At 58.1% G+C, this 27,222-nt stretch overlaps 7 protein-coding genes across 7 annotated transcripts; 4 read left to right on the top strand and 3 right to left on the bottom strand.

Annotated features, from left to right (window-relative positions):
• Positions 1 to 402: 402 nt before the first annotated feature.
• Positions 403 to 1,293, bottom strand: BXZ73DRAFT_80944 (uncharacterized protein; the record flags this gene model as incomplete). The annotated part of the gene is made up of 4 exons (XM_048023388.1): positions 403 to 869; positions 927 to 1,062; positions 1,130 to 1,191; positions 1,266 to 1,293. The coding sequence occupies 4 exons, from the start codon at positions 1,291 to 1,293 to the stop codon at positions 403 to 405; spliced, it is 693 nt and encodes a 230-aa protein (XP_047873488.1).
• Positions 1,294 to 4,766: 3,473 nt separating this feature from the next.
• Positions 4,767 to 5,731, bottom strand: BXZ73DRAFT_92424 (apolipo protein O-domain-containing protein; the record flags this gene model as incomplete). Its single annotated transcript, XM_048026360.1, has 4 exons — positions 4,767 to 5,293; positions 5,371 to 5,542; positions 5,604 to 5,663; positions 5,714 to 5,731. The coding sequence occupies 4 exons, from the start codon at positions 5,729 to 5,731 to the stop codon at positions 4,767 to 4,769; spliced, it is 777 nt and encodes a 258-aa protein (XP_047873487.1).
• A 1,560-nt stretch (positions 5,732 to 7,291) lies between these two features.
• BXZ73DRAFT_92423 (membrane transport protein-domain-containing protein) lies at positions 7,292 to 9,546 on the top strand (the record flags this gene model as incomplete). Its single annotated transcript, XM_048026359.1, has 8 exons — positions 7,292 to 7,339; positions 7,406 to 7,486; positions 7,789 to 7,864; positions 7,922 to 8,033; positions 8,084 to 8,258; positions 8,307 to 8,599; positions 8,666 to 9,283; positions 9,351 to 9,546. The coding sequence occupies 8 exons, from the start codon at positions 7,292 to 7,294 to the stop codon at positions 9,544 to 9,546; spliced, it is 1,599 nt and encodes a 532-aa protein (XP_047873486.1).
• Positions 9,547 to 10,213: 667 nt separating this feature from the next.
• Positions 10,214 to 11,026, top strand: BXZ73DRAFT_105669 (uncharacterized protein; the record flags this gene model as incomplete). Its single annotated transcript, XM_048016344.1, has 2 exons — positions 10,214 to 10,433; positions 10,494 to 11,026. 2 exons carry the CDS (start codon positions 10,214 to 10,216, stop codon positions 11,024 to 11,026), a joined length of 753 nt encoding a protein of 250 aa, XP_047873485.1.
• A 631-nt stretch (positions 11,027 to 11,657) lies between these two features.
• Positions 11,658 to 15,287, top strand: BXZ73DRAFT_105668 (uncharacterized protein; the record flags this gene model as incomplete). Its single annotated transcript, XM_048016343.1, has 11 exons — positions 11,658 to 11,726; positions 11,776 to 11,805; positions 11,901 to 12,325; positions 12,383 to 12,407; positions 12,462 to 12,591; positions 12,648 to 12,900; positions 12,953 to 13,514; positions 13,680 to 14,032; positions 14,090 to 14,224; positions 14,279 to 15,174; positions 15,241 to 15,287. 11 exons carry the CDS (start codon positions 11,658 to 11,660, stop codon positions 15,285 to 15,287), a joined length of 2,925 nt encoding a protein of 974 aa, XP_047873484.1.
• A 4,922-nt stretch (positions 15,288 to 20,209) lies between these two features.
• BXZ73DRAFT_53561 (uncharacterized protein) lies at positions 20,210 to 20,884 on the bottom strand (the record flags this gene model as incomplete). Its single annotated transcript, XM_048021021.1, has 1 exon — positions 20,210 to 20,884. A coding segment is annotated over one exon (675 nt), but the record flags the coding sequence as incomplete, so codon positions are not given.
• A 1,471-nt stretch (positions 20,885 to 22,355) lies between these two features.
• Positions 22,356 to 24,027, top strand: BXZ73DRAFT_80940 (uncharacterized protein; the record flags this gene model as incomplete). The annotated part of the gene is made up of 6 exons (XM_048023387.1): positions 22,356 to 22,472; positions 22,749 to 22,888; positions 22,994 to 23,018; positions 23,077 to 23,209; positions 23,272 to 23,524; positions 23,580 to 24,027. The coding sequence occupies 6 exons, from the start codon at positions 22,356 to 22,358 to the stop codon at positions 24,025 to 24,027; spliced, it is 1,116 nt and encodes a 371-aa protein (XP_047873482.1).
• Between the last annotated feature and the right edge of the window lie 3,195 nt (positions 24,028 to 27,222).

The raw sequence follows: 27,222 nt of genomic DNA, 5'->3' as shown, positions 1-27,222 counted from the left end.
GAGCGGTTGAGGGGAAGGAGCCCTCACGCACAGCGAATGCAAGTTGAGCTATGGAATGCAGCAACCTTCAACCATCATTCCTTCAAGCCTCAAGGACACATTTGATTAGTATACATTCAAGGATAGTCCTCTACAGACATGGAAAGGGTGAGCGCAATTGGTGAGAAATGTATACGTAATACAAGTACTAAAATCCAGCGGAACGAGAAGGTTATTTGTGACGAAGGTTCAACAGAACAAAACGGAACTAGCCAGACAGATGCACAGTTGGATATGCAGTAAACAAGCCGGTATTCTCGAAGTGTATCGCGAGGCGCAATGCGAGATCGTCGAACAGCACGTCGAGTATCTGAAAGCACATGAGTCCTCCGTTCTGTCGCGTGGGCTGGGAACTCACGTGGGCTACATTCCCTGACCGTTCTTGCACGGGTCAAGCTGGTACACGTCCCACTGTGACGATTGGCCAGGCGCGAGCACCCATGACGTGATGTCGCGGTTCGACTCCTCTATTCCATCCTGACCTGTGTAGTATCCAGTCGAGGCGATCGCGTTCCCGCCGAGGTACTCGGCGATATACCCAGCCCCGGTAGCCTGAGTGCCGTATACTCCATAGCCCGCGTAACCGTCAGAGTCCACGGAGGATCCCTGGGAGACCCACTGTTGGTTGCCGTAGATCTGCGAGGGGGCCGTGTACGTCTGACTCCAGCCTGGACTGTTCACAAAGCTAGTGGTCGGCTCATGAGTGGATTCCCCAAGATGTATCGTCGCTCCGTCGGTTTGACCGGCATAGGATGGGTGCGCCATTTGTTGCACCGGAATAAGTCCAGAGGACACCTCTTGCGCCCATTGCGGCCATATGGACCCGTGACCTAGCGGGAAACCTTTTCAGTCAACCCAGATCTGGTAAAAGCGGCCAAGATGCTCACCATTGCAGCTTTCGCATTTCATAGCCTTGACACCAGGCGGGGGGTAGAAGCACGACTCTGCACGGTTCCCTTTGACGCAATGGAGGCAAGGAGTGCCATGGTCGCACTTTCGTTTTGAGATGCGACAGTTGGTACACTGGTGGGGAAATGCCGACGGTGAGCAAAAAGCTGTTCTCTTGGTAGACGCCAGATGACGCACGCACTGGGCCTTTCGGGCGGTAAACAGCGTTGGACCCAACATTGGACCCAACACCCTGAAAACCATCTGTATGATCGGCCGGCAGAACCGAAGGAAATATGAGCGTGTGGTTACTTTTCGGGAGTTGATCAGCGACGTACGGGGAGCAAGTGTGAGGGATGAGTTCATGAGGTTGACGCAAGTGAGCCACTAGGAGATCGTCTCCGCGAGCGTCGATGGGCAGCTCCACTCCAAAGTCAGGGCGACCTTACTTATCCGCCTGCCAGATCTAGGCCAGCGCCGAGGCAGACGCTTGGCCTTCCATGATACTCCCTTTCCACAGACGCCTCGCCTCAAGTCCACGGGCGCCTCGCCTTCCACAGGCGCCACGCCATTGTCGCGCTACCAGAGGCCATGACCTCGCTCTGTACCGCACCCACACGGAACGAGACCGAACAACAATCCGATAGGCCTCCACCACATGCTGCCCTGCACCGCCCCGGTCGCCGCGTGTGGCGCACTGCGGCGCACCTTCTCTGCCAGAGCATATGTCCGCACTGTCCATGCAACCCACGCGCTGCGCATCACTCGATTCGCAATGGTGCGAAGCAGGGTTTCCCGTCCTGTAGTAAGTATATACCGCGCAGAGCCGACGCGGTACTTCTTCGCGCGCCGACGCCCCTGATTCTTCTCCCGCGACACCTGATCACGCACCTACAATACGGACTGCCGAGGCCCATGGACTGATCAGGCTGGACTCTAAACGCACGCTCCATACTTGGTGGGTCGGGCAGCTTCCATCTTCAAGGCAGTGAGATGAGGGAGTGTCGGCGAGGGCAAGGCAGGAGGTTTCCCAGGGGTCGGGCGAGCGAAAGGGAGGAGGCAGGCGCTAGAGGACCTGGATATATTGGTCCAGGTCTTTGCATTCAGACGTTGTGCGTTCGTCGTGCGGGACGGACGGGGTGGAGCGGGAAGCCGACGTGTTGGAAGATTGAAAGCAGACTGGGAAGTGAGAGCTTTGAGTTCAGGAGGTGGCCAGAGAAGCGCATGGGGTGACCGGGGTCTCTGTTATGCTGCAGCCTTTGATCCAAACAACCGCTTTGCAGATTCAGCACGGGCGTCTATGCGCTCTGATCGAGGCGCAGCGGAGATACTCCCACAGGCCCGTGGAGTGAATTAAACATTTTAAATAGATGCATATATTTAGATACTTGCAAATACAAAGACGGTTATATAGCAACAGTGACGAGGCGTAATAAAATAATACATAGGCAGGACGTTATACCATAGATACTGAATGTATGTCTGTCAAGGGCATATACACGCAATAGATACTCGTCAACAATCAAAAGGGACCCAGAAGCTTTACTCAGCGGTGAGAAGCGTCACCATGAAGGGTGGAAGCTAAATCGGACTCCGGACGAGCTCGCAAGCCAGACCCATCAGAGGAAAGGATCTCTCAGGGGCAGGAAAATTGTAGTAGGTGTCAGGGCGATGTTCGTGGGTCCATAAGGAGGCATTGTGCTTGTGATGTGCGCAAAGCATACTCTCCTCCCAGCGGCGGGAGGGGGCGGAAATGGCACGTAATTGGGCGTGATGGACGCTTCTCCGGAGCCTTCTCCCAGGAGGCAAAAGGTTCGTTGGTGGGGGGATACTGTGTGGGATCGAGCCTTCAATTGGGAGTAAACGAAGGGTTCGAAATAGAGGTACCATGGCGCCCGGTGGGGACAGCGACGGAGAGCTTGCTTGCACAGGTCCTTCGGGACCCAAGACGAGCGGGATGTGCACATGATATTGTTGCCTACAGGACATCGTCAGTCACGCATGCCATGAAAAGAAGTAGGCTGGTAAGGTGCGACATACTCCCGCAGCTGGCACAGTGCAAGTTGACGTTGTCTATGCAACTTTTATGACGTGATGTCTCCTGGAGACTTCCGCGCCACGTAGGCGCACGAGTGCGCGAGACCATTCTTGCTGCATCGACCGCATGGCGTCCGCGATCACATTTTTGCTTGCTTCGCGGCAGTTGTGCACTGAGAGCCTGTTAGCGAGATCGCGAGGTGCTGATGATATTGACTCACGGCAGACCCCCGCCGTGAGATGGTCCTCTTCGAGGCTGCGAGGTCGATTGCAAGGGACGAGATGTTGGCTCCCTGATGTAGTGCTGTTGGTAGTCTAGGAACGACAACACGGCAAGGTGAGGATGGAGAAAGATGGGGATAGAGGGCGTCTGCTTACCGGCCTACTATTTCTACCTCATCCGAGTCACCGCGTGGCCTTGGCTGTGGCGAACGTCGCCGTGGTTCGCCCCGGACCCAGTTCCGACAAGGCGTTATGAACGCCGAATGCGATGATGAGCTGTGAGCACCCCCAAACTACTGGTGAGGGTGCGCCAGCACATTGTTGACCCGGCCCGGCCGAAGAGGGTCGGTTTATGCACAAGCGAGACAGGAAGACACAAAAGACGGTGGGGATGAGATAAGTCGGCTCTAGGTACAGCCCGCCGAAGCGCATTCGGGCCAGCTCGGCGTGCGCGCTGCTCATGGCCCGCATGGGCGTGGAGAAGACCCTCCCTGCTGTTAGCTCTCAAAGGCTCACCGAGACCGGGCCTGATGCACGCACGTTACGGCTCAATCCCACGCACTCTCCAATCTCAGGGTCTGAGCCAGTCGAAAGCGTAGAACACGCGACTAACAGCCCACTCGACCTTTTGCACCCCAAGAAATGGGAGACCTCCACCGCCTGAGTTGCATTCTAGGCGCGATGAATATTCGACCCTCAAGAAGCCTCGGCCCGCGACTATTGTCGTCCCACCAGCCCCCCACCACGCTAGACTCGCAAGGCCACACGCCCGATGGAGTCCACGGGTTGTTCCGCTCGGAGATGATCACAGGCTACCGCAGCCGGCGAGATACAGCAAGTCGATGCGGACTCGTCGCGGATAGCGAAGAATCCGCATGCCGAGAGCCCCTCCGAGAACGTCACCGAAAAAACGACTCCCTCATTCTCCGCATGGACGGTGCATGGTGGACGTACCAACATGTAGGTGCCGTTCTCGAACGGTCCCACTTGACCTGATGTGACTTGCATCGAAACCAAGGAGTCCAGTGTTGTGTATTTCCTACTAGTGCGGACCCTTCCTCGTTGGCATGACAAATAACTAGACCAGTGGCTCGCATGCTCCAGAGACAAGAGACTGATATCGGGAAGAAATCCTGACACCTGGAGGTGTCTAGGAATGGGAGAAGAGGTTGAGAGTCAAGTGCGAGACCGATATTGCCATGAACAGGCCGAGCTCCGGTGCCTGCCGCCGACTGTGCCTTTCGATTACGTGAGCATTTACTGAAGCTTCAGTTACCCCTCAGGGAGTCGGACTTATGGATGTAGACAGTAGCTCCGCACTCAAAGAGCGTTGAGTGAATGAAGTAAAGGTTCTAAAAGAACTGAGAAAATCAAGAGAGGTCGCGTAGCTTACCATCCTCCCCAAATGATAGTGAAGTGTTCTCCGAACACAGGCTTCGACACAAGCAGTACTGACGCTAAAACAGAGGTCTACTTGCAGACGTCATGCATGTGCATGCCACCCTCCGACTACTAGCGAGGAACAGGGGACACTGGCGATGATGTGGGATGCGGAACGAAAAAATAAATCGCCACATACTCTATACCAACCGCTTCACCTCCTCCACCTTTTTCTCCACCGCCTCCTTGACCTCCTCCACCTTCGTCTCGACCACTACCTTCACCACGTCGGCCTCCTTCTCCGCCGCCACCCGCACTTCCTTCGCCGCGCGCTCCCGCCACCCCAACACCTCGCGCAGCTTCAAGCCCGTCGCCTCCTCCACGCCCCCCGCCGCCCGCGTGAGCGCCGCGGTGACCGACTCCTGGCCGCCGCGCACCGCGTCCTTGGCCTGCTCCCACGCCATCGCGCTGTGCGCGTTCGCGACCGCGTGCTTCTGCGCCAGCGCGGGCAGGTGGGCGTCCTCGAGCTCGCCGAGGTACGCGGAGACGTTCGCGGCCGTCTTGGGCAGGAAGTGCTGCAGGGAGAGCACGAGGAGCGCGGGGGGCAGCGTCAGCCGCCAGAGGAGGCGGTTCCGGGCGAGCACGGAGCCGGTCAGGGTCGCGACGCCAACGTAGAGGATGCCGGGTGTGAGGGGCTCGTCGGGGGCGACCAGGGCCTTCACCCGGGCTTTCGGGAGGGGGGAGGAAGGGAGGGGAAGGGTTTGAGGACACGATGAACGGGAGTTGGAGGGAGAGGGTGCGTACTTTCGACCGCCTGCTCGACACCTATCCACCGCGAGACGAGGGCTTGTACCCGTCCATGTGCGTCTTCGTATGTCCCGGTGAGTGTGCGGCGGGCGACGCCGATATGCTTTTCAAGCTCCGAGGGTGTCTCTAAGAGGAGGACATCGGGCTCCGGAACAGGATAGATGGGCAGCTGTGAGGCCGGGCGAAACGTGAACACGACGTATGACCTGAGCAGGGGGATACAAACACACCTTGTCATGTGCCTCATGCACGCCGACCGCCGCTGTGGCAAGAAGTGCAGCTCTCCTACTCTGATAATCCGGGTGAGTGGGAGTGCAGATAACCAGAAACAGTAGCGTACCGCCAGTAGTCGGAGCATAGAGGATGGTGAGGAGGAGGAGGGTGTGCCTGCTTCGCTGGGCTCGCTCGGGAACAGCCGGAGCTGCTGATCGCTTTCCAAATTCGCTCTCTGGCGCCAATTCAACTTGTTGATGACCGTCAGCAACAAGTTGGGCCACTTGAAGCCCTCAGCTAGAGCTTCGTTCTCCCTCCTCTGGGTATGTGGACTATACGCTTGCTCCATCAACGCACTCTCGTGCTAGAGTATTGCTACCAAAGCCCCCGGAACAGTCCCTGATTTACCACCGGACGGCCAGACCGCGACGCTCCGACGCCGGCTGTCCTCGCTCGAGATCATCCCTGCCGATCGCGCACGCGAGTTACTATACTTATAGACTACTAGCTAGCCTAATTTACAAAGCCTTGTGGCAATTGTCCTTCAAGCGGCTGGTGGGAATGCTAGAAGAAGACGAGATGAAGCCAATTAGGCACGCGACTCTAGTGGTTGATAACGCAGAGCCCGCACACAGGTCTCATGTTGTGTCACATACAAACGCACTTCGGCATACTTAAACGTGTTGGGAGGCAGTTTCGTTGCACAACGACCACTCTGAGGTATCGGGACGCCGACTCACGGGGGCGCCATGTCAGCGCAGGACCTGACGCCGTCAACTCACCTTGCTGCCCAGTGTCGTGGCGGTACGCCAGCATGTTCCACTTCTCCTTGTGCATCCCCTCCACTCGCTTCTTGCTCAGCCTGAACCGCATGTGCGTCTCGATCGACTGTGCGGAAAATCTACCAGTGATGGGTAAGTTGTTCAGGTTGAATATCATTTGAATGCTCGAGAGTTTGGCAGTACCTGCACTCCAGGACGACGAATGTCCCTAGCGCCGACTGCACCTTGGCCTCTGCGTGTCGCCCACGATCTTCATGCCGATATCTGCGGCGACACAAAAAAGTCGCGACATATGCGCACCGACACAGCATGCGCATATCTGACGTCATATTTCGCCAATCACACGCACATCGCACTGCCGATCCACATGACGATAGCGCGTTGGCCAAGCTGGCACCTGGCAGCGCTCAGCGGCGGTTGCAAGTGCTTACATAGGGGCGTCGAGCATATTGAAGACAGATGCGGTGTTGCTCGACGTTCAAGATAACTTACCGATGGCTCGAGCTGTCAGAAAGTCGGGCGGAACGACTGCGGCCGGATGGCAGTGCGCGCTTGGCGGGACGAGCCAGGACGAGCCCCTCAGTTCTCGTGCACGGCGTCCTCGCGGAGATTCGAGCAGTTTCAACGGCGACTATGTAACGGCGAGCGACGAAATCAACATGAAAGAGAAACGTGCGCCCCCCTGAACGCGCCATCTTATCGCCGCATAATTGATCGGATCTGGGCAACCGCCAAGACCAGATCTGGGCAGCCTCGCCTCCGCCACTCCGCCGACCTGGTCATTATGTCCATGGCACACGTCCCCCACGCGTCTGCGCCGAGCTCTTTTCCACTCACCCCCACCATCCCCTCTACCTCCGCGACACAGCCCGTTTCGTGATACCACCACCACTCTCTCGTTTCTGCACTTGCCACCGCGTTGCATGGCCTCAACGGGCACCTACGTCCCGCTCCTCAAGACTGTCTTCTCGGTGGGTGCCACATGTGCTTTTGCCTCCCACATGCGCGACCTCGCTCACACCCGCAACGCTTTCTAGTCTATTCTTGAGGTCTTCATCGTATGTATTTCAGGGTACATCCTCGCCCGTAAGGGCATTCTGGACAAGGCAACCCAGAAGGTATGTTTGTTTGTTCCCACTCGTGCGCGGGAGAAAGGGTCGTGGCGGGGGCGCGCTCTGGTCTGGGGAGCGGGAGGACGCGGTGTAGCGGGCGCGGTAACGGGCAGGACTGGCGCGCACAATCGGGGACGCGGTCGCTGCGGGGGCTACGGCGAGGAAGGCATGTACTTCCGCGAGCACGCGAGAGGACTGCGTCTCCACAACGTCGACCGATGTCTTGGCAATGACCGGCCCAACGGCCCCATGAAAATATGCATGCGCGTACCTTATTTCACGCTCATCCTGACGTCACTTCCCTGCAGAAACTCAATCGCCTGAATGTGTCACTATTCACGCCGTCGCTCCTCTTCTCCAAGGTCGCGTTCTTCTTGTCACCAGGTACGTGTGTTATTCCTCGCGTGGGGTCCAGCAAGCCCGTCCTGAGATGCGTTGCAGCTAAACTGAGGGAGCTATGGGTTATCCCTATCGTGTTTGTACTGACCACGGTGGTGTCAATGGCGGCGGCGTACGTGCTCGGCACTGTCATGAGGTTGAAGAAGTCGCAAAGGTGAGTGCTGGTCATGTGACTACCGTTGGTCATGCTGAACGCGCGTGCAGGTCATTCGCTATGGCCGCGTCAATGTTCATGAACTCCAACTCGTTGCCGATCGCGCTCATGCAGAGTTTGGTCGTCACCGTTCCGGGACTGAAGTGGGACAAAGGGGATAACAAGAACTCAATGGTCGGTCGTGCACTCACCTACTTGGTCTTGTACTCGACGATGGGGATGGTGGTGAGTACCACGCTACCTGACGCCCGGGATCGTGCTCACGGTACGCAGCTGCGGTGGAGTTATGGCGTCCGACTCCTCTCGCAAGCAGATCCGGAAGGGTCTGATGACGCGCCCTCAACTGAACAGACGCCAGAGTCGTCGGCACCACCAATTGTTCAAGAGAGCATTCCGCGCATCGACTCCATTGCCTCGGATGGTTCACATACTATTGGACACTGCCCCTCCAATCCTGGCCTCTCGGTCGAACAGCTTGACGGGAACAAGGTCTTCTACTCCTTCCCCAACACCCCCACTCGCCTCGCGTCACCTCTCCCTCCCGCTGCATCGGCTTCCTCTTCAACGTCTGCGCTGGTCGGCGCCTCAACAGACGATCTCCTCCATCCGGGCCTTGACGTCGGCGCAGAAAGCGCACAAGGCGATGAAGACGAAGATGACGAAGACGGTCTCCCCCCAGTCCACCGCCAACGCACCGCACCAACAAGCACGCGCTGGCACTCGCTGCGCCGGCGTGCATTCCGCCGAGCCGCACGCATGTGGCACACGTTCCACCAGTTCATGACCGTCCCCCTCTGGGCCGCGCTGGCGTCGCTCGTCGTCGCGTGCGTCCAGCCGCTGCAGCACGCGCTGGACATCCACCTTCCCCCGGTCAAGGGCGCGATCGCAAGCCTCGGCAACTGCTCGATCCCCGTCACGCTCGTGGTCCTCGGCGCGTACTTCTACTCCCCGCCGGATCCCGTGGCGGTCGAACGGCGGGGCCGCCGCGCGCGAGAGCGGAGCGCAGGCCTGCGGAGCGCGTCGAGGGCGAGCGTGCTGTTCGACAGCGTGCGGGACATGTTCTCGATGAAGAGCGTGCATCGCGAGCAGGGCGCGCTCGGTGCGCCGTCTGCGTCGAGCGGCGCGGCGCGCCCGGGCGAGACGCGCACGGTGTGGGTCGCGATCCTGTCGCGGATGATCATCACCCCGCTCGTGCTCCTCCCGCTCATGGTGGTGTGCACGAAGTTCGACCTGCAGCGGGTGTTCGACGAGTACGTCCTTTTCCATCGTGTTTGCGGTGTTAGCGCGCGTTGCTGACTTCTCCCTCCGCGCTCGTAGCCCGGTTTTCGTGGTGTCGAACGTGCTGCTGATCGCGTCGCCGCCGGCGCTGACGCTTGCGCAGATCACGCAGGCGGCGTCGGGCGACGCGTTCGAGCGGCTCATCAGCCGGACGATCTTCTGGTCGTACTGCGTGGTGACGCCGCCGTCGACGATCGCGTTCGTTGTGATTGGGCTGGTCTTGTCTAAGTTGTAGTGTTGGGTGTTGCTTGACCTAGGATGGACTCGTGATCTGATCCACTTTGAGTATCTCATAGACGTTGTATGGAACGGCTGGCGTGTAGAGCATGTTCTGTTAGATTACCACACACAAGTCTCGTTTTCAACTCGGTGGCCACCGAGCTCACTCAGCCTTGCTTGGCTTGCAAAGACGTTATCATCGCACCCAAACTCAAAATCGGGTGCTCACTGTGCGAGTCTGACATCGCGAAATGCGTAGGCCGATGCATTGATAATCGCCGCTGACCGTCATCGCCTTCATCTGGCCGGATGCCTGGCCCCTACATCACCCGGGCATGTCCCGCGTCTACCCGGCAGGGGTCCGGGAGAATATCCGGACAAGTCGGATGAGTAAGCGCCGCGGCATTTCCGAGCACCGCCGCTGACGTGCACCGGCTGGATCGGGCGAGGCGTTCTCGAACGTTCGCCCTCGTTCGCCGACACACGAGCGCAAACGAGCCGTGTCCGTCCGTGTCCTCGACACCGCTCCCGCTGCGGGCGCCGGCCACGTCGCGCATCCGCCGAGCTTACACGTCCGAGGGCGCGCAGTTATATAACACAACCCCCGCGCAGCTGGGCTCCCCATCCCGCCATCGTCGAGCACCCCACCGAAGCACACCCGCGCAGCCCATCCAGTGATCGCCATGTCGAGCCTCCTCGTCTCCAACAACCACTTCGCCGCCCTCCGCTCTGCCGAGGGGCCGCAAACCACCTCTCCCAAGGCGACGGGCGTGTACATTCCCGTTCACCGGCGCGGCGCGTCCGCGTCCTCCACCTCGCCGCTCCTCGACCACGGTTCCTCCTCCCCCGCGCGCTCGCCCAAGCAGCGCCGCCTGCGCTCCGTCTCTCCCGCGCCCGCTCACTGTAAGTCCCCGTGCTCGCGTAACCACCGCCCATCCGCGATCCTAACGGCACCCTCTGCAGATTCCTCGCTGCGTGCTCGCGCCGCGCATATACCCGCACCCTCCCCGATACCTGCTGGCTCCTACTCGCCCGCCGCGCTCCTCGCCCTCATGCCCTCCGCGCGCCTCTCGCCCGAGCAGCACGCCCAAGTCGCGGCCCTCCTGCCCTTCATGACCCGTCCCTCCGCCTCTCGGTCCCGCTCTTCACGCAGCGCCCGCGCCCATTCCGAGCGCGCGCCCTCGCCCTCGCCTTCCACCGCCGAATCCGTCGCGTCGTCGTCGTCGTCGTCGTCCGCGCCGACTCAGGCTCTGGCACCCCAGCCAGTCGTCACCACCGCCACCGTCGCGCCGCAGCCTCTTCCTCAGCAGAGGAAACCCGCGGACGCCCCGCGCCGCCGCCGCGCGGGCCGCAAGAACGTACGGGCGCCCGTCGCGCCCGCGGTCGTCACCACCGCGGAGCAGCGCCGCCGCGCGGGGTGGGGGTTCGCGCCCGCGGCGCACGGGGCGGACAGCTGGCGCGCGCACGCGCCGGTCGTGGTCGGGGTGTCGGCTTGAGGAGCTTGAAGATTGAAGCTTGAGGCTCTGTGATCTGAGGACGCTGGTTGCGACGTTTGTGCCACGATACGATAACCCACCCCGCTCTCCCGTGCGAGTTAGTGTATTTGTATGATAGCCTGTTGCTTAATCGGAGGCTGGACCAATGTCAGGTCGACCATGTTTGCGTACTTGTGTTGAAAGGCTACTCTAGCAAGACTATATATCACTTGGTTACGGATGTTGCTCGCAGCCGCGATAAGCGGCGTTCAGTAGACGGAGACAGAGGAGGAATTGGAGCGACCTGGACTTGAAGCTTTGAAGGCTGTTACTAGCAAGTCGCCAGCCTCGTCATCCTTTAAATTATTGTATGTTGCCAGTGTGGCACAATTGTACACAGCTGCAAGGAGATCAAAATATGCATGATGCTGAAGAGGCGCCGAACGTCTGTTTGTGCAACCGGCCCTGAATGAACTAGACCGCCCACGTGGCTAATTCACTTCGCGTCCGCCGTTGCGACCAAGTCGCGACGCGACTCCAGCGTCAACGCGCGACCGATGCTGCTCCCCTCTGCCATTCATCGATAGGCCGAACGCCTGCCTCGTTCCCTTGGAACCGCCTCCAGGCTTTTATACCGTGTATTTTGCGCAAAATGGCGCTCGCGCTCAAAGAAAAAGGCAACACGCACTTTAAAGCCGGAAACTTCGCCAAGTACGCGCGGGTGTTTTTTCTTACTGTACTGAAGGCCCGCGAGCTAACGTCTGCATCAGAGCTTCGGAATTTTACTCCAAGGCGAGTTTGTTTGTTATTTCCGGATGATTTTTGGTTGGCCTCTAGTCAACTTGGCCTTCCCCTTGTCCCACTCACCCAATCATCGCGCTAAAACATTATGCAGGCCGAAAGTGCAGATCGCCACGATCCCGTCTATCCGTCAAACCTCAGCGCCTCATTGTATGAAGAAGGCAACTATTCTGGCGCTGTTGACGCAATCCTGCGCGCCTGGAACGTTTTGAAGGACCGACCGGGAACGAAACAAGAGGTCATCGCCAGGTTGTCGACGCGGCTGGCAAAGGCACTGGCACATGGATTCAAGTGCGGTACGATCGACAACGCCGCTGTCGGGGCGATCAAAGAGCAAGCTGCTCATATCGAATCTGCCGCTTCTGCTGGAACGAGTACGAGCGACGCTTCGACCAGTGTTGAACACCCTCGTGTCTGGGAAGAGTGGGCGAGCCTAAGCGCACACCTCGACGACTATGATGAGAAGGCAGTGGCTGGGGCTCGTGCTCTGTCACGATTGCCCATCCTTTCCAAACCAATGTATGTTGAAGTCGATATATGCGTCTATATATTTCTCTGTTCACCATTTCCCGACAGTGACCCGACTCAGGAATTGTACGACGTATGTTCTACATGTTGACATGTATTCTGCCTGCTGACCCCGCATTCGTATTAGTTCGGTCACGACCACGTGTATGACCTCATGCAAGGCTGGGGTGCCGATCGCATTGGTCCTCCACGTCCTCTCAACATAGACTACCTAAAGGAAGACCGTTTGGCCTTCTTATATGGCGGCGTCGGAGACGGTCAGCTCATTTTCTCTTCGACTAGCCCCGGCTCGGCTTATGGTCTTACTGTGCAGGTCGTCACGTCTATGGTACGCTGAGTGGGCTGCACGCTACATACCGAAGCATCTCGAAAGCCCGTCAAGCCAAGTTCCGCGCTCACCTGACGCTGCTGGACATCCACGAGGTCCCTCTCGCGCGAAATCTTTCCGTCCTCATGCTACTCCTGCAGCTGAACGACACGTCCGACAAGACAGAGCGAGCCGAGATCAATGCGACACTCATGTACACCTTCGCTGGCGTCATCATGCCCCCCTACTGTCACGACAGGTATTCCAAGCGCTTGTAGCTTTGTCGTCCGTGAACTCATAGCTCGATATAGGCTGCACGCGGTTTTCCGCGATTTACGGAGGCGACTTTCTGCCAGCCCTCCCGATTTGCCCCCAATATTCCAGGTGTTGCCCGACTCTATCCCTCCCGTTTTGCGTACTCTCGACTTCTGGATCAACACGAAAAGGTCGACGGCCCACCTGCTCTCCATTCATGATCACGTCGGGAACTCGGGACGCGAGCCTACCGACGGCTTCCCGGGAGAAGCCGAAGACTGGCAAGTACGCGTCAAAAGCTGTTTCAAGCGTGAACGAGACGACTTCAGGCGGAACATACTCGCCTTCCCGGACTCCGAACTCGTCTCGATGGAATTTGTGCCTTCGAACGTTCCGAAGTCGCGCGTGCGACAGTGGGTGAAGGCGAACCTCGAGCAGATCGTCGACGAGCAGCTCAAGCATCGGATGGACGAGATCCACACGCTCGAGTTGAGATGGTACAGCGTCGCGAAGTCGTTCGTTCCGCCGCTGGAACTCTTCGATCGCACTCCGGTGCTCGCGGACGCATGGAAGGAGTTCGACGAGAAGCGTGTGCTCTCTTCGGCTACTAAGAAGAAGGTGAGTAGCACATGCCCTTAACTCCACAAGAAAACGTGCAACTCACCACATGCTTTTAGATCGTTGCTAATATCGCGTCGGAGTGGCAGCCAAACATGACGTTATTTGCTTGAGTGCCTCTTCCTGTTCATTCGCACGTCTTCTGACTATACATGCACATGATAGGACACGAAGTTCGGCGATCCGGAACTTTACCCCTTCGGCAACGGATACCCTGGTCGACAAGAGGATATCTTTTCAGCCCCAGAAGTGCTCGAGGAGTTCTGTCATGAGCAAAAAGCCGCCAACAGGAGGACCACACCCATGCCCTGCTTCGACGACGGCACGAGGACGTTTCATATATGCAGCGCGTTCTTCAGTGAAACGGCGGCAGCCATCAAGGCACTTCAATCGCGACTCACTCTGGAGTTCGTGCATGGCGGGCTTCCCGAAACGCTCTCGCAGATGCGCGTCGGCGCCCTTAAGCGACCCGGATCATTCCCGAGTCAATTCACCAGGATGTGGATGAGCAACGTGCCGTGAGTTCCCCGCGGTGTTTATTCAGGCTCGACTCTGTCGATTGACATGTAATGAAGGGATTACACGCATGGGCCCTTGAACATGATTGTCTATGCGACGCCGAGCCTTCAAAACGACCCTCAAGCCTCGCTGGCTAGCAACTGCCTGTTGAACACAAGCGTTTGGTCGAGCAACGAAGAGTTCTTCCACACGTGTGTACTGCATCCTACCCCTTCCTAAGGGCCTTAGACTGATTCTTCCCCTAGCTACACACACTTATTTCCAGAAGAGATGCCTCGCTACCTCGGCTGTAGGATGATGGATGCAGAGTTCATCTTGGATCAATGCGTTCTCGGTTACAGGCAGCTCCCGCTCCCTCTCTCCGCCCTCGCCTCACGCGATAACATCAACGTTTGGCTCACCCGCGTACTGTTCCACACATTGATCCCTGGCCACACCCAAGAGCTGCCGAGGACCCGGAACGTTCGCCTCCCGCACAACATCGTCGCGTTCTTTGGTCTCCTTGCACATCTTCAACGAGTCGGGTACCCCGCGCACTGGCTCTCGGACTTCATTTCACGCGTGCTCAGCGGATCAATGACCACCAACATCGTGCCCTACGACTCCGCCTATCCCATCCCCGTCACAGCACGGCACCAACGCGTCAATCCCCGGAGAGTGCGCACCGACCCATGGCTCATCGAGTTCGAGACGATCATCGCGATCGCGCAACACGCTCTCCCCTTCCCGATCCTTTCCACGCTCCCGCCTCACTTCGCGTGCCCGCGCGACCCCGAGGACATCGCGCTCTGGGAGGCCCCCGTGCAGGCGACGCCCGCCCTCCGCAAATTCGTCACCAACGACCCGTTCGCGGACCGCGGCCCGCACTCGCCCTTCCAGCCGTGCGCCCGCCTGCTCGTGTACCGCGCCGACGCCGTCCGGCTCCGCGCGCTCGTCGAGCCCGGCGCGATGCGCCGCGTGTTCGAGGGCGCCGCGGGCGCGCCCGCGCCCGGCGCGCTCCTCGTGCTCACCGCGCTCGAGCGCGTGCACTTCGCCAAGCGGGTCCGGTTCCGGATGAGCCGCGGGCGCGTGGCGGGGATGCGGGGCGCGCCCGGGGAGAAGTGGTGCGCGGTGCTCGTCCGGGGCGAGGAGGGGCTGCAGGGTGAGTCGTGCGCGTCGTGCGCGGGAGGGGCTTGAGGGAATGACTTATTGTTTTGCGCTCGTCCAGTGACGCTTCCGGTCCCTGTTCAGGACTGGGTCGAGTGCGCCGAGTAGTAGAGAGGGTGGGGTGACCTGCGCAAGTCCCCGTATGCTTGAGGCCTCGAGGGGTGGTACGAAGTCTCATTTCAAGCCAAGTACTGAATGGCCGCTTCGACGATGCTGTGTATTCATTATTAATTGGCACAGCGGCGGCTCGAGCGCACGTGGAGTGCGCAGCGGCGAACTCGGCAGAGACTGGCGGTGAGGCATTTTGGAAAGCCGCCTCCACGTGGCGTGCTCAGAATCAGGGACATCCGAGGTGTCGGGGGGGGGGGGGGGGGCGGAACACCTCTTCCGGTCCTGGATGTCTTGAACTCTGGAATTCGTTCAATGACCATCTAAGCGGTATAGGAAAGAAGCGAATCCCCACCACGACTGAGGATGGGCGACGGACATCGCGGTGCGGACCTCGTTTTCCGGGGAGGTAGCGGAGGCATTGATTTGGGCCCCTTCCTCCGAAGATCACGCTCGAGGTTGTCTTTGGAGGAGATGCCGAAGATGCGGGCGAGCTCGCCCCCCGTGTTGTATGCCGGAGCGTGGGTAAGCAATGTTTCGTGAGGATTACCTTCTCCAGAAAGCGTCAATGTTACTGGATTTGGTCCGCTCGAGCGATCGTACTCATGGCCCACTGAATGCTCTCACGCATGTAGCCCCGAGTCCCCAACATATCACACAATGGGGGTCTAGTCCGTGCACTCGCAACCGCCCGCTCGCCGATCCCCTTCTTCCAGCCACGACGCTCACTTCTGGTGCTGCCGCCGCCGTCATCGTGTGGGAGGCCAGCTCAGGCTTCCGTCATAGGCGACTTCAAGAACATGGTCTTCCGGATCAGCAGAAATTATTCCGGCTCGGCGCGCCCGCCGAGTCTCCGACTGATCAGTCGCGCAGCTCGTCTCCTTCCGCGTGGACGCGGTCACGCGACCCGGCTTCCTCCACCACGTCTTCGAGGGGCCGGCCGGGACGGGAAGACCTTCGTGCTCACCGCGCAGGAGTATGTGCAGGTCGGCGAGCGCGCAGTGCGCATTGGGATGAGCGGGGATCGCGTCCGGTGGATGAAGGCGGCGAAGGAGCCGTGGATGATCATGGCAATATTGGTGTGCCGGAGAGTCGGGTATGTTTCGCGGCGGCGTCGTCGAGCCTTCGCTGACCGCGGATCGCCGTCGTGAAGGAGCGCAGATGATACCCACTAGTGGAAGTTAGATGATCAATCCCTCAGCGTGAACTTGAGCTTGACCAACGTATGCCCGGAAGATGCCAGCCGCACCCATGAGAACCGCTTACGTACGCACACCGTATCCCTGGGTTTCGACTTGAAGTTGAACTCGCCGAACTTCACCGCTTCACCACTTGCAGCTGCAGGTTCGCCTGAGCCTTGATCTCGACCATTATCGCTTCGGCAGCGAGGCGTGGCCCTACTAAATTTCCACTCGCTGGCTCCACACATCGGGGACGCCCCGAGCGTCGCCAGCATCCGCTCGTCGAAGTATGTGCGCTTTCTGTTAGCTTGACACATCGCTCAGAATCTTTAGCCGTGTCCACTGTCAATCTCAACGGCACGGCGCTGCGGTGGCGCACTTTTCGGGGTCCCGGGTCCTGGGCGTAACTTTTGGCCGGACTCAAGCCGTGCCTGGGCCCCTAGTCGACGCTTCCTCTCTGGAGACCGTGACTCTGCTGCTCTCTCCGGTCATCAACTTGGTTTACCCCGGCGTCGAGCACTACTGCTGGTGAGTGAAAACACATCCAAATCTTTCGCCCTTCTTTCTACGCTTTTATTTACGCTTGTCAGATCAGGCGCCGCTTGGTTTCAGCTCTCGCCAAGAACGCGTTTAAGTTTTCGCCAGGGCGGCCCTCTATACTGGCATTGCATCCTAGGCTCTAACCCTACAAGATGGATGGTAATGCAGCATTGCTCAAGGAGCTGGGCAACATAGCCTTCAAAGCTTCTAACTTCGCACAGTACGTTTATTCCACCTGACCCTTGCGCGTCACCCATTGATCCAATCATGTTGCGTGGCCACAGGGCGTCCGAGCTGTACGATGATGTGATGCTAACTCCGGTAAGAGTCAACAAGGGGAGAGGGCTGAGGTCGAGTCCGCGTAGGCGTGAAGCACGGGAAGTCGGTAGAGGGGACGAGCACCGTGGGACAGGACGTCCGAGGGTGTCGCGGAGGAGGAAGGGGACGGAGTGCGCGAACGCGGAGGAGAGGAGAGGAAGACGAGCGGAGAGACGGATAGACGCGAGACGAGAGGGCGCGCACGGGCGCTACGACGGCGATAGACGATAGGCGATGGGCGACGGGCGATGGGCGACGGCGAAGGGCGATAGGCGACGAAGACGATACGGTAGAGGCGAGGTCGAATAGATACGAAGGTGAGGGGTGAGCACACAGCACACGCACGTAGATGCGAGGGAAAATGAACTGGATAACATGCAGCGCGAGTCGAGTCTAAATACATGCGAATGCGGCCTGCGCGAGAGCGTGACTACGACCGAAACGAACACCCAAACATATCTACGAGTCTGAGTGTCATGGCGAGCAGCTGAAGATGTCCGGAAATAAGGGAAACAAGTGGCGGAACGGGGTAACGAGTGTGGCTGACCATGGCGGCCGTGTAATGAGGGATACGGGGGGACGAAAAGGGGAAGAAACGTGTGTGGGTGTGTAGCTAACTATGAAGCGGAGCGATCGCGAGGGTCGGTGTGGCGTACCGTAGGGATGAGGGACGAGGATGCGCGGGACGAGGATGTACAGTGCGCGAGGGCGCGGGGCTCGCGCGGGCGTCTGACGGACGCGTGCACGTACCAGCGGCGGTGGATGCACATCACCCCCTCCCTACTGAAATCTGAACCCTCCAGGGGTCAGGCGACAGCAGGACTGAGGCGCGGCGGCGATGAAAGGAAGAGGGCGGGGTGAACGGATGTGGGGAATGAATGGACATGTAACGTCGGATGCAAACTGCGACGGCACGATGGGAGCGGAAAAAATTTGGAGGTTGCGGGGCATGAAGTCCGGGACGGGAGAGCGTCTTGTACGCGGGGAGAAGAGCGCGAGAGGACGGTGCCGGGATGAGGGCGTACCGAGGCAAACTCCCTCCTGACCAGGCCGTGCCTGCTAATCCTCCCTAATCTCATCTCCGTCAAATAGCTCGTCAATCTCATCTCCGTCAAATAGCTCGTCAATCACGTCTCCGGACGCCAGTTCGTCGTCTTTTCTGGTGTCGTCCTCGCCGAGTGAGTTCGAGGCTGTGTTGATCTCGCGGAGGCGTGCAGTTGCGACTCGGACGTCGAGGGCGGAGTTGTCGGGGCACGGACTCGGAGTGGAGACAGAGGCGCGGGCAATGCAAGGCAGGAATCGGAAGGCGGCGATAGGGCGGTTGAAGACGAGTCCAGCAACGGGGCACGCACCACCGCGGTTGCACGAGAGGACCATGTTGGGGTTGGGGTATCGCGAGCGCATCTCCCGGTAAGCCGTCTTCTCGACTGGTCCTTGCGTGACTAGGAAAGCAAAGACGTCGGTGCCGGAGTCGTTGAGTAAGTCGGGCTCGGAGTCGGGGATGTCGGGGGCAGAGGGGGAGTTGCGAGAGACATGTGTGAGGACGGGAGCCGAGGTCGGAGAGCGCGAGAGAAACGATGGAGGCGAGCGCGGAGCAGTAGGCACTGTACACACGAGGTCGGAGTTCGGGTCGCGGAGCGTGATGGTCTGGGTACCGTCGGTGTTCGAGCGTGTGGTGCTGGAGGTAAGGAGCTCGAAAGGGCGTCCGAGCAGGACGTCGTAGGCGGGAGAACGGATGATGTGGAACTGCAAGTAGACCGTGATTGAACCAAAGCGTACCGCAACGTTGCGAGCGAGTCCGAGTGACGCGTCGGTAGCTCCGTTTGCGCTCTGCATATGCAGGATGACGCGGGGGTCGTATGCGAGGCCGAGGTGGTGACAGACTCCCTCCGACATGGAGACGATGCTGGAGCCGCTGTCGTGGATGCACGAGATGTCGACCTTGTTGAGGAAGGTGCCCGTGATGGCGCGGATCGAGGCCGACTCGAGCGCGACGCGAATAGGCTCTGGTTCTTCGCCAGGTGGGAGCGATTTGAGGTACATCTCCACCGGGTCCGGGATGACGAGGGCGCCGCTGGGGGGATCTTCCTCCGGAGCGAGCTGTGAGAACGCCCTAGGCACGGCGTGAGCTAGCGGGTCACAGGTGGATGCCAGCAGCACATCGCCAGTGTCGACCACAGTCGGCGAGACGTCATCTATAGTCTCAGAAGTGAGGACGGCTTCGATGGGCGCACGGCGCACGGTGCAGAGCTCGCGCGTAGCGGCGCAGAACTCCGGGGACATAGACAAGAGCTCTTCGCGCGTGACCATCACCGGTTGGTCGAGGCATCGCTTGAAGACGTTGGCGACGTGCTGAGCGCTGTAGACGGGAGGGCGTGCGCGATAAGCGGGGTCGGGCTTCTTACTGACGGGCTGTGCGTGCTTCTGCGGCGTCGCGAAGTTGCGCTGGGTCGGTGGCTGGTAAGTAGCATCGCGCGCGATGGAATATGGGTGCTCCATGCGTGGAACCAGTGCCTTGCCGACCACCTCAGGCTCGCGTGTGCTTGCAGGAGTGGCCGCTCTGCTTGCTTCGGTGCTCGGGGCCACTGGTGCGTGGGGCGGCGCGTCCATGTCCGGTACCTCTTCGATGGTCGCACGTGGGACTGCGGGGCTCGGTTCAGGCGAAGGCGAGTCAAAGCGGACCGCACGGCGGCGAGCGCGCTCCTCACGAGCTTCCGCGGCGTTGGCTGCCCCAGCGGTTTTCTGTCTTGCCGCTCGCTGTCGTTCGAGCGCATACAGCTCCTGCTTGCGACTCTGAATCTGTTGTTCCAGGTCAAGCTCGTAGAAGTTGGCGTAATAGGCAGCAGGTGGTGTAGATACAACAGAGGCTGTGAGGGCGCGTGGCTCGAAAAGAAGCTGTTGCGCTGTCCCGGGTGCGCGCGCGTCCGGATAGGCTTGGTGGTACGCCTTGACGCGGTCGCGAAGGGTGTTGCCCGTGAACGCATTCGGGACGAATGACCCGGATGGAAGGACCACGCTGCCCTCCTCATTGCGGCGTACCAACCCGGCGGTTGCATCTGTGGTGACGAGCGGACACAAGCGGATGGGGTGGGATGGGTCGCCACAGTAGATGCAGGTGCGTGGACCGGCGGCGCGAGGCTGAGCAGGGGCTGGGACTATGTGTGGTGGCAAGTCGCGAGTGGTACGGCTGAGCGCGGCTACAAGCGTAGTAGTCAACGTTTCCATCGCCATCGTGAACTCGGATTTGATGGCTGGTATGACGGTGGCGGTTTGCACGTGCGCCTGTGAACTGCCCGTGATGGTGCCGACGAGGGTCGCCTCTATAGCGTGGTGCGTGGCTTCCGTGATGTCACTAATGGAGTAGGGATCTCGGGGGTAGAGGACGGTAGGCTTGACGACGCGGAGACGTTCGAGGACAGTGGCGCGCAGGGCGGGAGGCAATCCGAGAAGGAAGATTCGGTCGCGTTCGTGTTCCTGGAGCTGCTTGCCCACGACGAGGAAGTCCGCAATGTCACGGAAGCGACGGCTGAACGCGTTGAACGTGCTGATGGCATCCATGGCTTTGTTCGCGGCTGCGTCGACGTGGATCTCCAGGTCGCGTCGACTGAATAGTCCGATCCCGTTTTCGCCGACGTATTCTTTAGTTACTGCCTGTTTGAACTCGTTGAATGTCTGGGCCACGTCGGTGTACTCGGGGAAAGAGCGCCATATGGTCTTCTCCGAGTCGGGGGCATATCGGACCGCGTGTTTCTTCCGTAACTCGTCGTCCGTGACACGAGCTTCGTCGAGGCAGAACTCCAGGTCGTCGAAGAACCCAAGGATGGTGCGCGGATCACCCTCTGGATCAAATGATGGGGCTCCGGCGGCTCCGCGGGCGGGCATGCGATAAGCCATGATGAAAGGACGTGGAAGGACTAGCGGAGGCGGGGGTGGCGGTGTCGGAGCAGTTGGGATCTCGGGGGACGGAGGCGGAAGGTAGAAGGCGAGGCGGAAGAGGTCTAGGAGTTCTTCGTCGCGGTTTGCAAAGCTAGATGCTTCTGAAGGTGGGGGCGCGTTGGGGGTAACAGATCGGTAGACAGGTGATAGAAGTGGGGATAGTTGCGGTGATGGGTCTGGAGACTCGAAGCGGGAAGACGTCGGGGATGATCCGGTAGACTCGGATCGGCGCAGGTTTCGGGGGTTGTTCCAGTCGACGAGCCGAAGGCGGAAAGGTTCGCGATCCGTGGTGGAGAGTATGGACCGCCGTTTGAGGGCGTAATGCAAGAGAGGGGGGTGTGTAGAAGAAGGTACTTGCCGGCTCAGAGGCCTACTGAAAGGACTTTAAATCCAACCCTCGCGGTGGGCTCCAGATGATGTGATGCTAACTCCGGTAAGAGTCAACAAGGGGAGAGGGCTGAGGTCGAGTCCGCGTAGGCGTGAAGCACGGGAAGTCGGTAGAGGGGACGAGCACCGTGGGACAGGACGTCCGAGGGTGTCGCGGAGGAGGAAGGGGACGGAGTGCGCGAACGCGGAGGAGAGGAGAGGAAGACGAGCGGAGAGACGGATAGACGCGAGACGAGAGGGCGCGCACGGGCGCTACGACGGCGATAGACGATAGGCGATGGGCGACGGGCGATGGGCGACGGCGAAGGGCGATAGGCGACGAAGACGATACGGTAGAGGCGAGGTCGAATAGATACGAAGGTGAGGGGTGAGCACACAGCACACGCACGTAGATGCGAGGGAAAATGAACTGGATAACATGCAGCGCGAGTCGAGTCTAAATACATGCGAATGCGGCCTGCGCGAGAGCGTGACTACGACCGAAACGAACACCCAAACATATCTACGAGTCTGAGTGTCATGGCGAGCAGCTGAAGATGTCCGGAAATAAGGGAAACAAGTGGCGGAACGGGGTAACGAGTGTGGCTGACCATGGCGGCCGTGTAATGAGGGATACGGGGGGACGAAAAGGGGAAGAAACGTGTGTGGGTGTGTAGCTAACTATGAAGCGGAGCGATCGCGAGGGTCGGTGTGGCGTACCGTAGGGATGAGGGACGAGGATGCGCGGGACGAGGATGTACAGTGCGCGAGGGCGCGGGGCTCGCGCGGGCGTCTGACGGACGCGTGCACGTACCAGCGGCGGTGGATGCACATCAACGATCAGGTACGCATGCTTGTGCTGCTTATGGTTGTCACTTCACGCCCGCTGAAACGTGGCTTTCGAGGCCTCGAGGGCAGATCCGGATGATCCTGTCTATCCCTCTAATCGCAGCGCGGCGTTGTTTGAAATGGGCGAATACAAGGCTTGTGTCGAAGCCATACTACATGCTTGGGGCCTGCTGGGAAACGTTCTGGAACAACTCCTACTTTCTGCGCGAGACTCTCTTGCCGACTTGCCAGGGCGTTATCCTGCTATGTGGGCCCCGGAACCCTCCCGCAGGAAACGCTGCAAGAGCTCAGCGACGACATTGTTCAAGTCCGTAACGCCTCTGATGTATCTTCCAACGAGGAGATGGTGCGCGCGTGGGACCAGTGGGACGAGACGAGGACGGCGACTTTGCGCATGGACAAGTCATCTCGGTCTGCACTGACACGTTGGCCTATGTTCCGTAAAGCACTGTAGGCGATCCATACTTCGTTAACTGAGTTCACATTGTAGGGGCTGACCACATTCAAATGAATCAGAACGATACAAAGTGGATTTTACCCGGTGTGTCGTCATTTGGCCACGTAATGCGAGCAACAAAAATTGAAACCGAGTCTCTTAGATCGGCCATGACGCCCTCATTGACCTCGTTGATGGCTGGGGCCCTTTTGCGCCTCAATCTCCATTCAAATTGGATCAACTGTCTCTCGGGCAGCTGTCTGAAATTGCGTTCCTTTTCGGGGGCGTTGGAGACGGTCAGTCTCTGCACTGTCCGAACGGTTACGCTCCGAGCTTATAAACACGTGTCCTCGTATAGGTCGACACGTCCTCAGCACCCTTTGCGGTCTGCACGTTGCGTATAGAGAGCTTGACAAGAAGAAGCGGAAGAAGTTCCACGCCCACTTTACTCTTCTCGACATTCACGGCGGCATGTTGGCTCGCGATATCTCCATTCTTCTTCTCATAGACCAACTTACCCGAAGCATGAGCGCAACTGCACGTGCGGAGATAAACGCGACGCTGATGTACACGTTTTGTGGTGTGGTTATGCCGTCATACTGCTATGACAGGTACGCTAGTAGTACCGTTCGAGTGCAGGTATTTGCCACTCACGCTTTCATACAGAATGCAAGTCCTCTGGAAGGACTTGGAGAAGCGCCTTTCCGCCACGCCCCCGGATCTCCCTACGTGGCTCCATGTCGCACCTGAAGCGATCGGTGCGGTGTTACAGGTTCTTAAGTTTTGGATAAACGAACAGAAGTCGACAAAGGAGCTCCTCGATAGACATGCGCATATGACTCTGCAAGGACGCTTGTTTCAACAAGTCGGATCTCTAGCAACGCATGCAGACGACGCGAACGACACGCAGGAGAAGATATCGACACGACGCGAGCGCCTGAAGCAGCACTATCTGGCCATCTCGGATGAAGAGCTCATGGCCACGCCATTCGGGAGTTCGGGACAACCAATCGCACACGCACGCGTGTTATGGAACAACGTGGTCGATAAAATGGTGGACAAAGCACTTAAGGAGAGGACGCCGGAACTTGTTCCACTCGAACATGCATGGTAGAGCCGCCTCAGTACAGGTTATGCATAAATCCCTGTGAGAGTGCCCCAGGTTTATGCATGCAGTATATTATGCATGAACAAATATATGCATATAATCCCTTCATGCATACATTTATTCTGGAGTTAATGCCTGACAGCAAAACAGCACAGCTAGGGAATTGAACCCAGGACCTCACCAAAGCCAAATGTTGTGACCTCATTGACCACTACACCAAACTGCCATGTCTTGCCTCTCACACTCATATATTATATCCACTCTTTTCTACCACACACAATCATAGGTGGCCTACCTCGCTAGTTCAACAGTGCCTCTATGCATACAACCTGTCTATGCATACATCCTGTTTATGCATTAACCTGTTTATGCATAAAACAGGTTTATGCATAAGATTGGTTTATGCATAAGATGTGTTTATGCATACAATGTGCTTATGCATAAAATGGGTTTATGCATACAATGAATTTATGCATATGATGAGTGTTGCGGTCGCACAGGCGAGGTCAAGTGGGTGTGGATGAGGGTAGGTGCATGCACGCGGGAGAGGGGTCAATTAGGCAGGTACAGATGTTGTAGATGGGTAAGGATGGTAGTGTAGAGCTGCGAGTGTCCTCGTTGGCTTGCAGAGCGGGAGAGGAGAAAGAGTGGTGTTGGAGTGTGTCGTCTTGAGTTGTGTGGTTGCCGAAAGTAGAGTGGTAGTGACAAGCGTGAAGTGAGAAATAAGAAGTGAGACAAAGCGTTGTCGTGAGTGGGCGGCTATCGGCTAAGTCGTTGGGTGGCAGCGAACGGGCGGGCAACAGGCGGACGGGCGGACGGGCGGACAGGCGGACAGGCGGACGGGCGAATGGGCGAATGGGCGAACGGGCGAGCGATGAGTGAGAGTCGGGGGGAGGAAACTGGATTCAATGGCCCGCAGGCATGTACATATATAAGAGGACCAGTGGGGCTCCTCGTCACAGAGAATGCGAATAGGGGGCGAGAGAAGCTAGGACTAGACGTTCGAGAAAGAGTCCGTGGCCAAAGCCCCGTCTGCGTACCCTCCTTGCCTGTCTCTCCACCAATGGTTCCAGCATTGTTTGATGCGTGTTGAGGGATATCTCGGGCGGAGCCAGAGTGGTGCGGCGCGACTATTTACAGAGCACAGGCTGCCCCCGTTCAGCCACGGTCGCTCGCACTCGCTCCGGCCCGGCCCTACCATCCCAACAGTGTTCGAATGGGCTTGCCGCAGCTTCGAGATGGCGTGTCAGGTACGACAGTTCTCCACCAATTTTCATGATTCTTGTTGCGTTGGATAGGTGCACCTTGGCCTTTTCCAGATCTGTCTAGTGCATGATTATCGAAACATGATTTGCGAGCAGATCGGGGTAGTATGTTCCAGAGAGATAAGAATTGATAAGGGCCAAAGAAGCACTGATAACACTTTTGAGTGCAACATCCTGGAGATGGGGTGAATGCTCAAATAGTGCAAAAAGAACCAGATGAATATATGAAGTGGGTATGGAAGGGTGAAGTGGTAGAGTGTCAATGTACACTGCTGCGCAGGGACAGTCTGAGGGATCTTCAGATCAAAATAACATCTGGAGCCCTTTTCCATATGCTAGCAGAAGAGAATGCAAAAAGTCGAATGCTTATCGGAGAGTATGGGGGGTAGCTATTGAGGCATCAAAAGTGCTGTGGCTGAAGCATAATCAGCAATCTATTCTGTAACAAGTAGGTGTTTCTCCTATCGGATTTCAATCCCACTCAGTAGACGGCAATCCACACGAAATGCAACAAGAACCAGGATATTCCATCCACAATTTCTGATTCTAGCCGTGGCCCCCATCGGCCAAAATGGGGGTACACCCATATCTCCATCAATACTGCTCTGATCAACATAATCTTAGGTTCTTTGGAAAGCTGTTTGATACCCCTGTTGATTTATGACTAGTGCCTGATGGTTTTCCCACCCAGTGCTGCACCCCAAGCTGGCCATTTATGGGCAAATACCAGCTATTTCCCCCTATTTGGGCAGCCCGTAACCACCCAAATGCATTTCTCTATATACAGCCATCCATAGCCACCTATTGACCACTCATTCCAGCCCAATATATCCACCTGAATGCTGCGTAGCACTACGTAAATAGTGCTATTAGTGGCTTACGGGGTTGTTAACAAGCCTGGGCATGCGTTGTAACGTCTGGCGGGGCTTTTAACAAACCTGGGGAATATTGTTAACAAAGTGGTAACCACAGGTGGGGCATAACTTCGACCATCATTTCTTCGTCAGCCCCACTAACCGCTCACCGTACGATGGCATTCTGGGCCAACCATGGCTATCTTACTTTGCAGGTACGATCAAGCACACGCGTTCAGGCAAGATGACGCTGACGGTGTACCTGTCCAGTAATCCGGTAAGAGGTGTGGCGATGACAATTACGCTGTGCGATGAGGATCATCCACACAATGTGGATCGCCTCGTGCTAACGTTCTCGGTTGCATCGGAGGTCAACACGCCAGGTTTTTGACAGAGGATGTAGACAAGCATTGCGCCCGTCCGCATCCTCCTCCCTGTTTTGGGCACACCCTGAATGTCCGCCTAGGGCATCCCGACTACACTCACGACGCCAGTGAAGTCGAGTATGCTCGCTCGTTCGCTCCTCCCAGTTCCTTTGACTACCTGGGTCCTGCTGCGCCAGGCCGAGTTCGCTTCGCCTGTTCCTTCCACTCCACTCTGCTCACCATATGTACACCACACTCTTTCTCACACAGCCCTCGAAACTTTCGTCTTCCCTGGCCAACACTACAAGCCAGTCTCCCGTAAGGTCCACCCAGTTCCAGCCTCAATGCCCGACATGTCCTTGCAAGTTTTCAAGCCTCTCCCTGACATCGATCTGCCCCCGCTGCCCTAGGAACCGGCACCTAGATCCGACTTCACACCATGCGACCAACTGATGGATGACCGCCTCAACCTCATCCTAGAGAAGGTCCCTGAAGGCTTCCTCAACAACCGCGAACTCGACCTCCTTGTCCATGTCATCTCCATACGGCACACGGCATTGGCCTTCATGGATGCCAAGCGTGGTACGTTCAGTCGTGAGTACTTCTCCAATTATGTCATCCCAGTCGTGGAACATGTACCTTGGTCCCAGGCTTGGCCGCGACGCGTCGCCTGTGGTTGGGGTCTATCCAATCGAACCTCTCCGCCCTGCTGCTGAG

The sequence above is a fragment of the Epithele typhae genome, assembly GCF_022376455.1.
Source record: "Epithele typhae strain CBS 203.58 chromosome Unknown BXZ73scaffold_69, whole genome shotgun sequence".
NCBI classification, from domain to species: domain Eukaryota; kingdom Fungi; phylum Basidiomycota; class Agaricomycetes; order Polyporales; family Epitheliaceae; genus Epithele; species Epithele typhae.
Note: the sequence above shows the minus strand (reverse complement) of the source record. Positions and strands in the feature narration are given on the sequence as shown.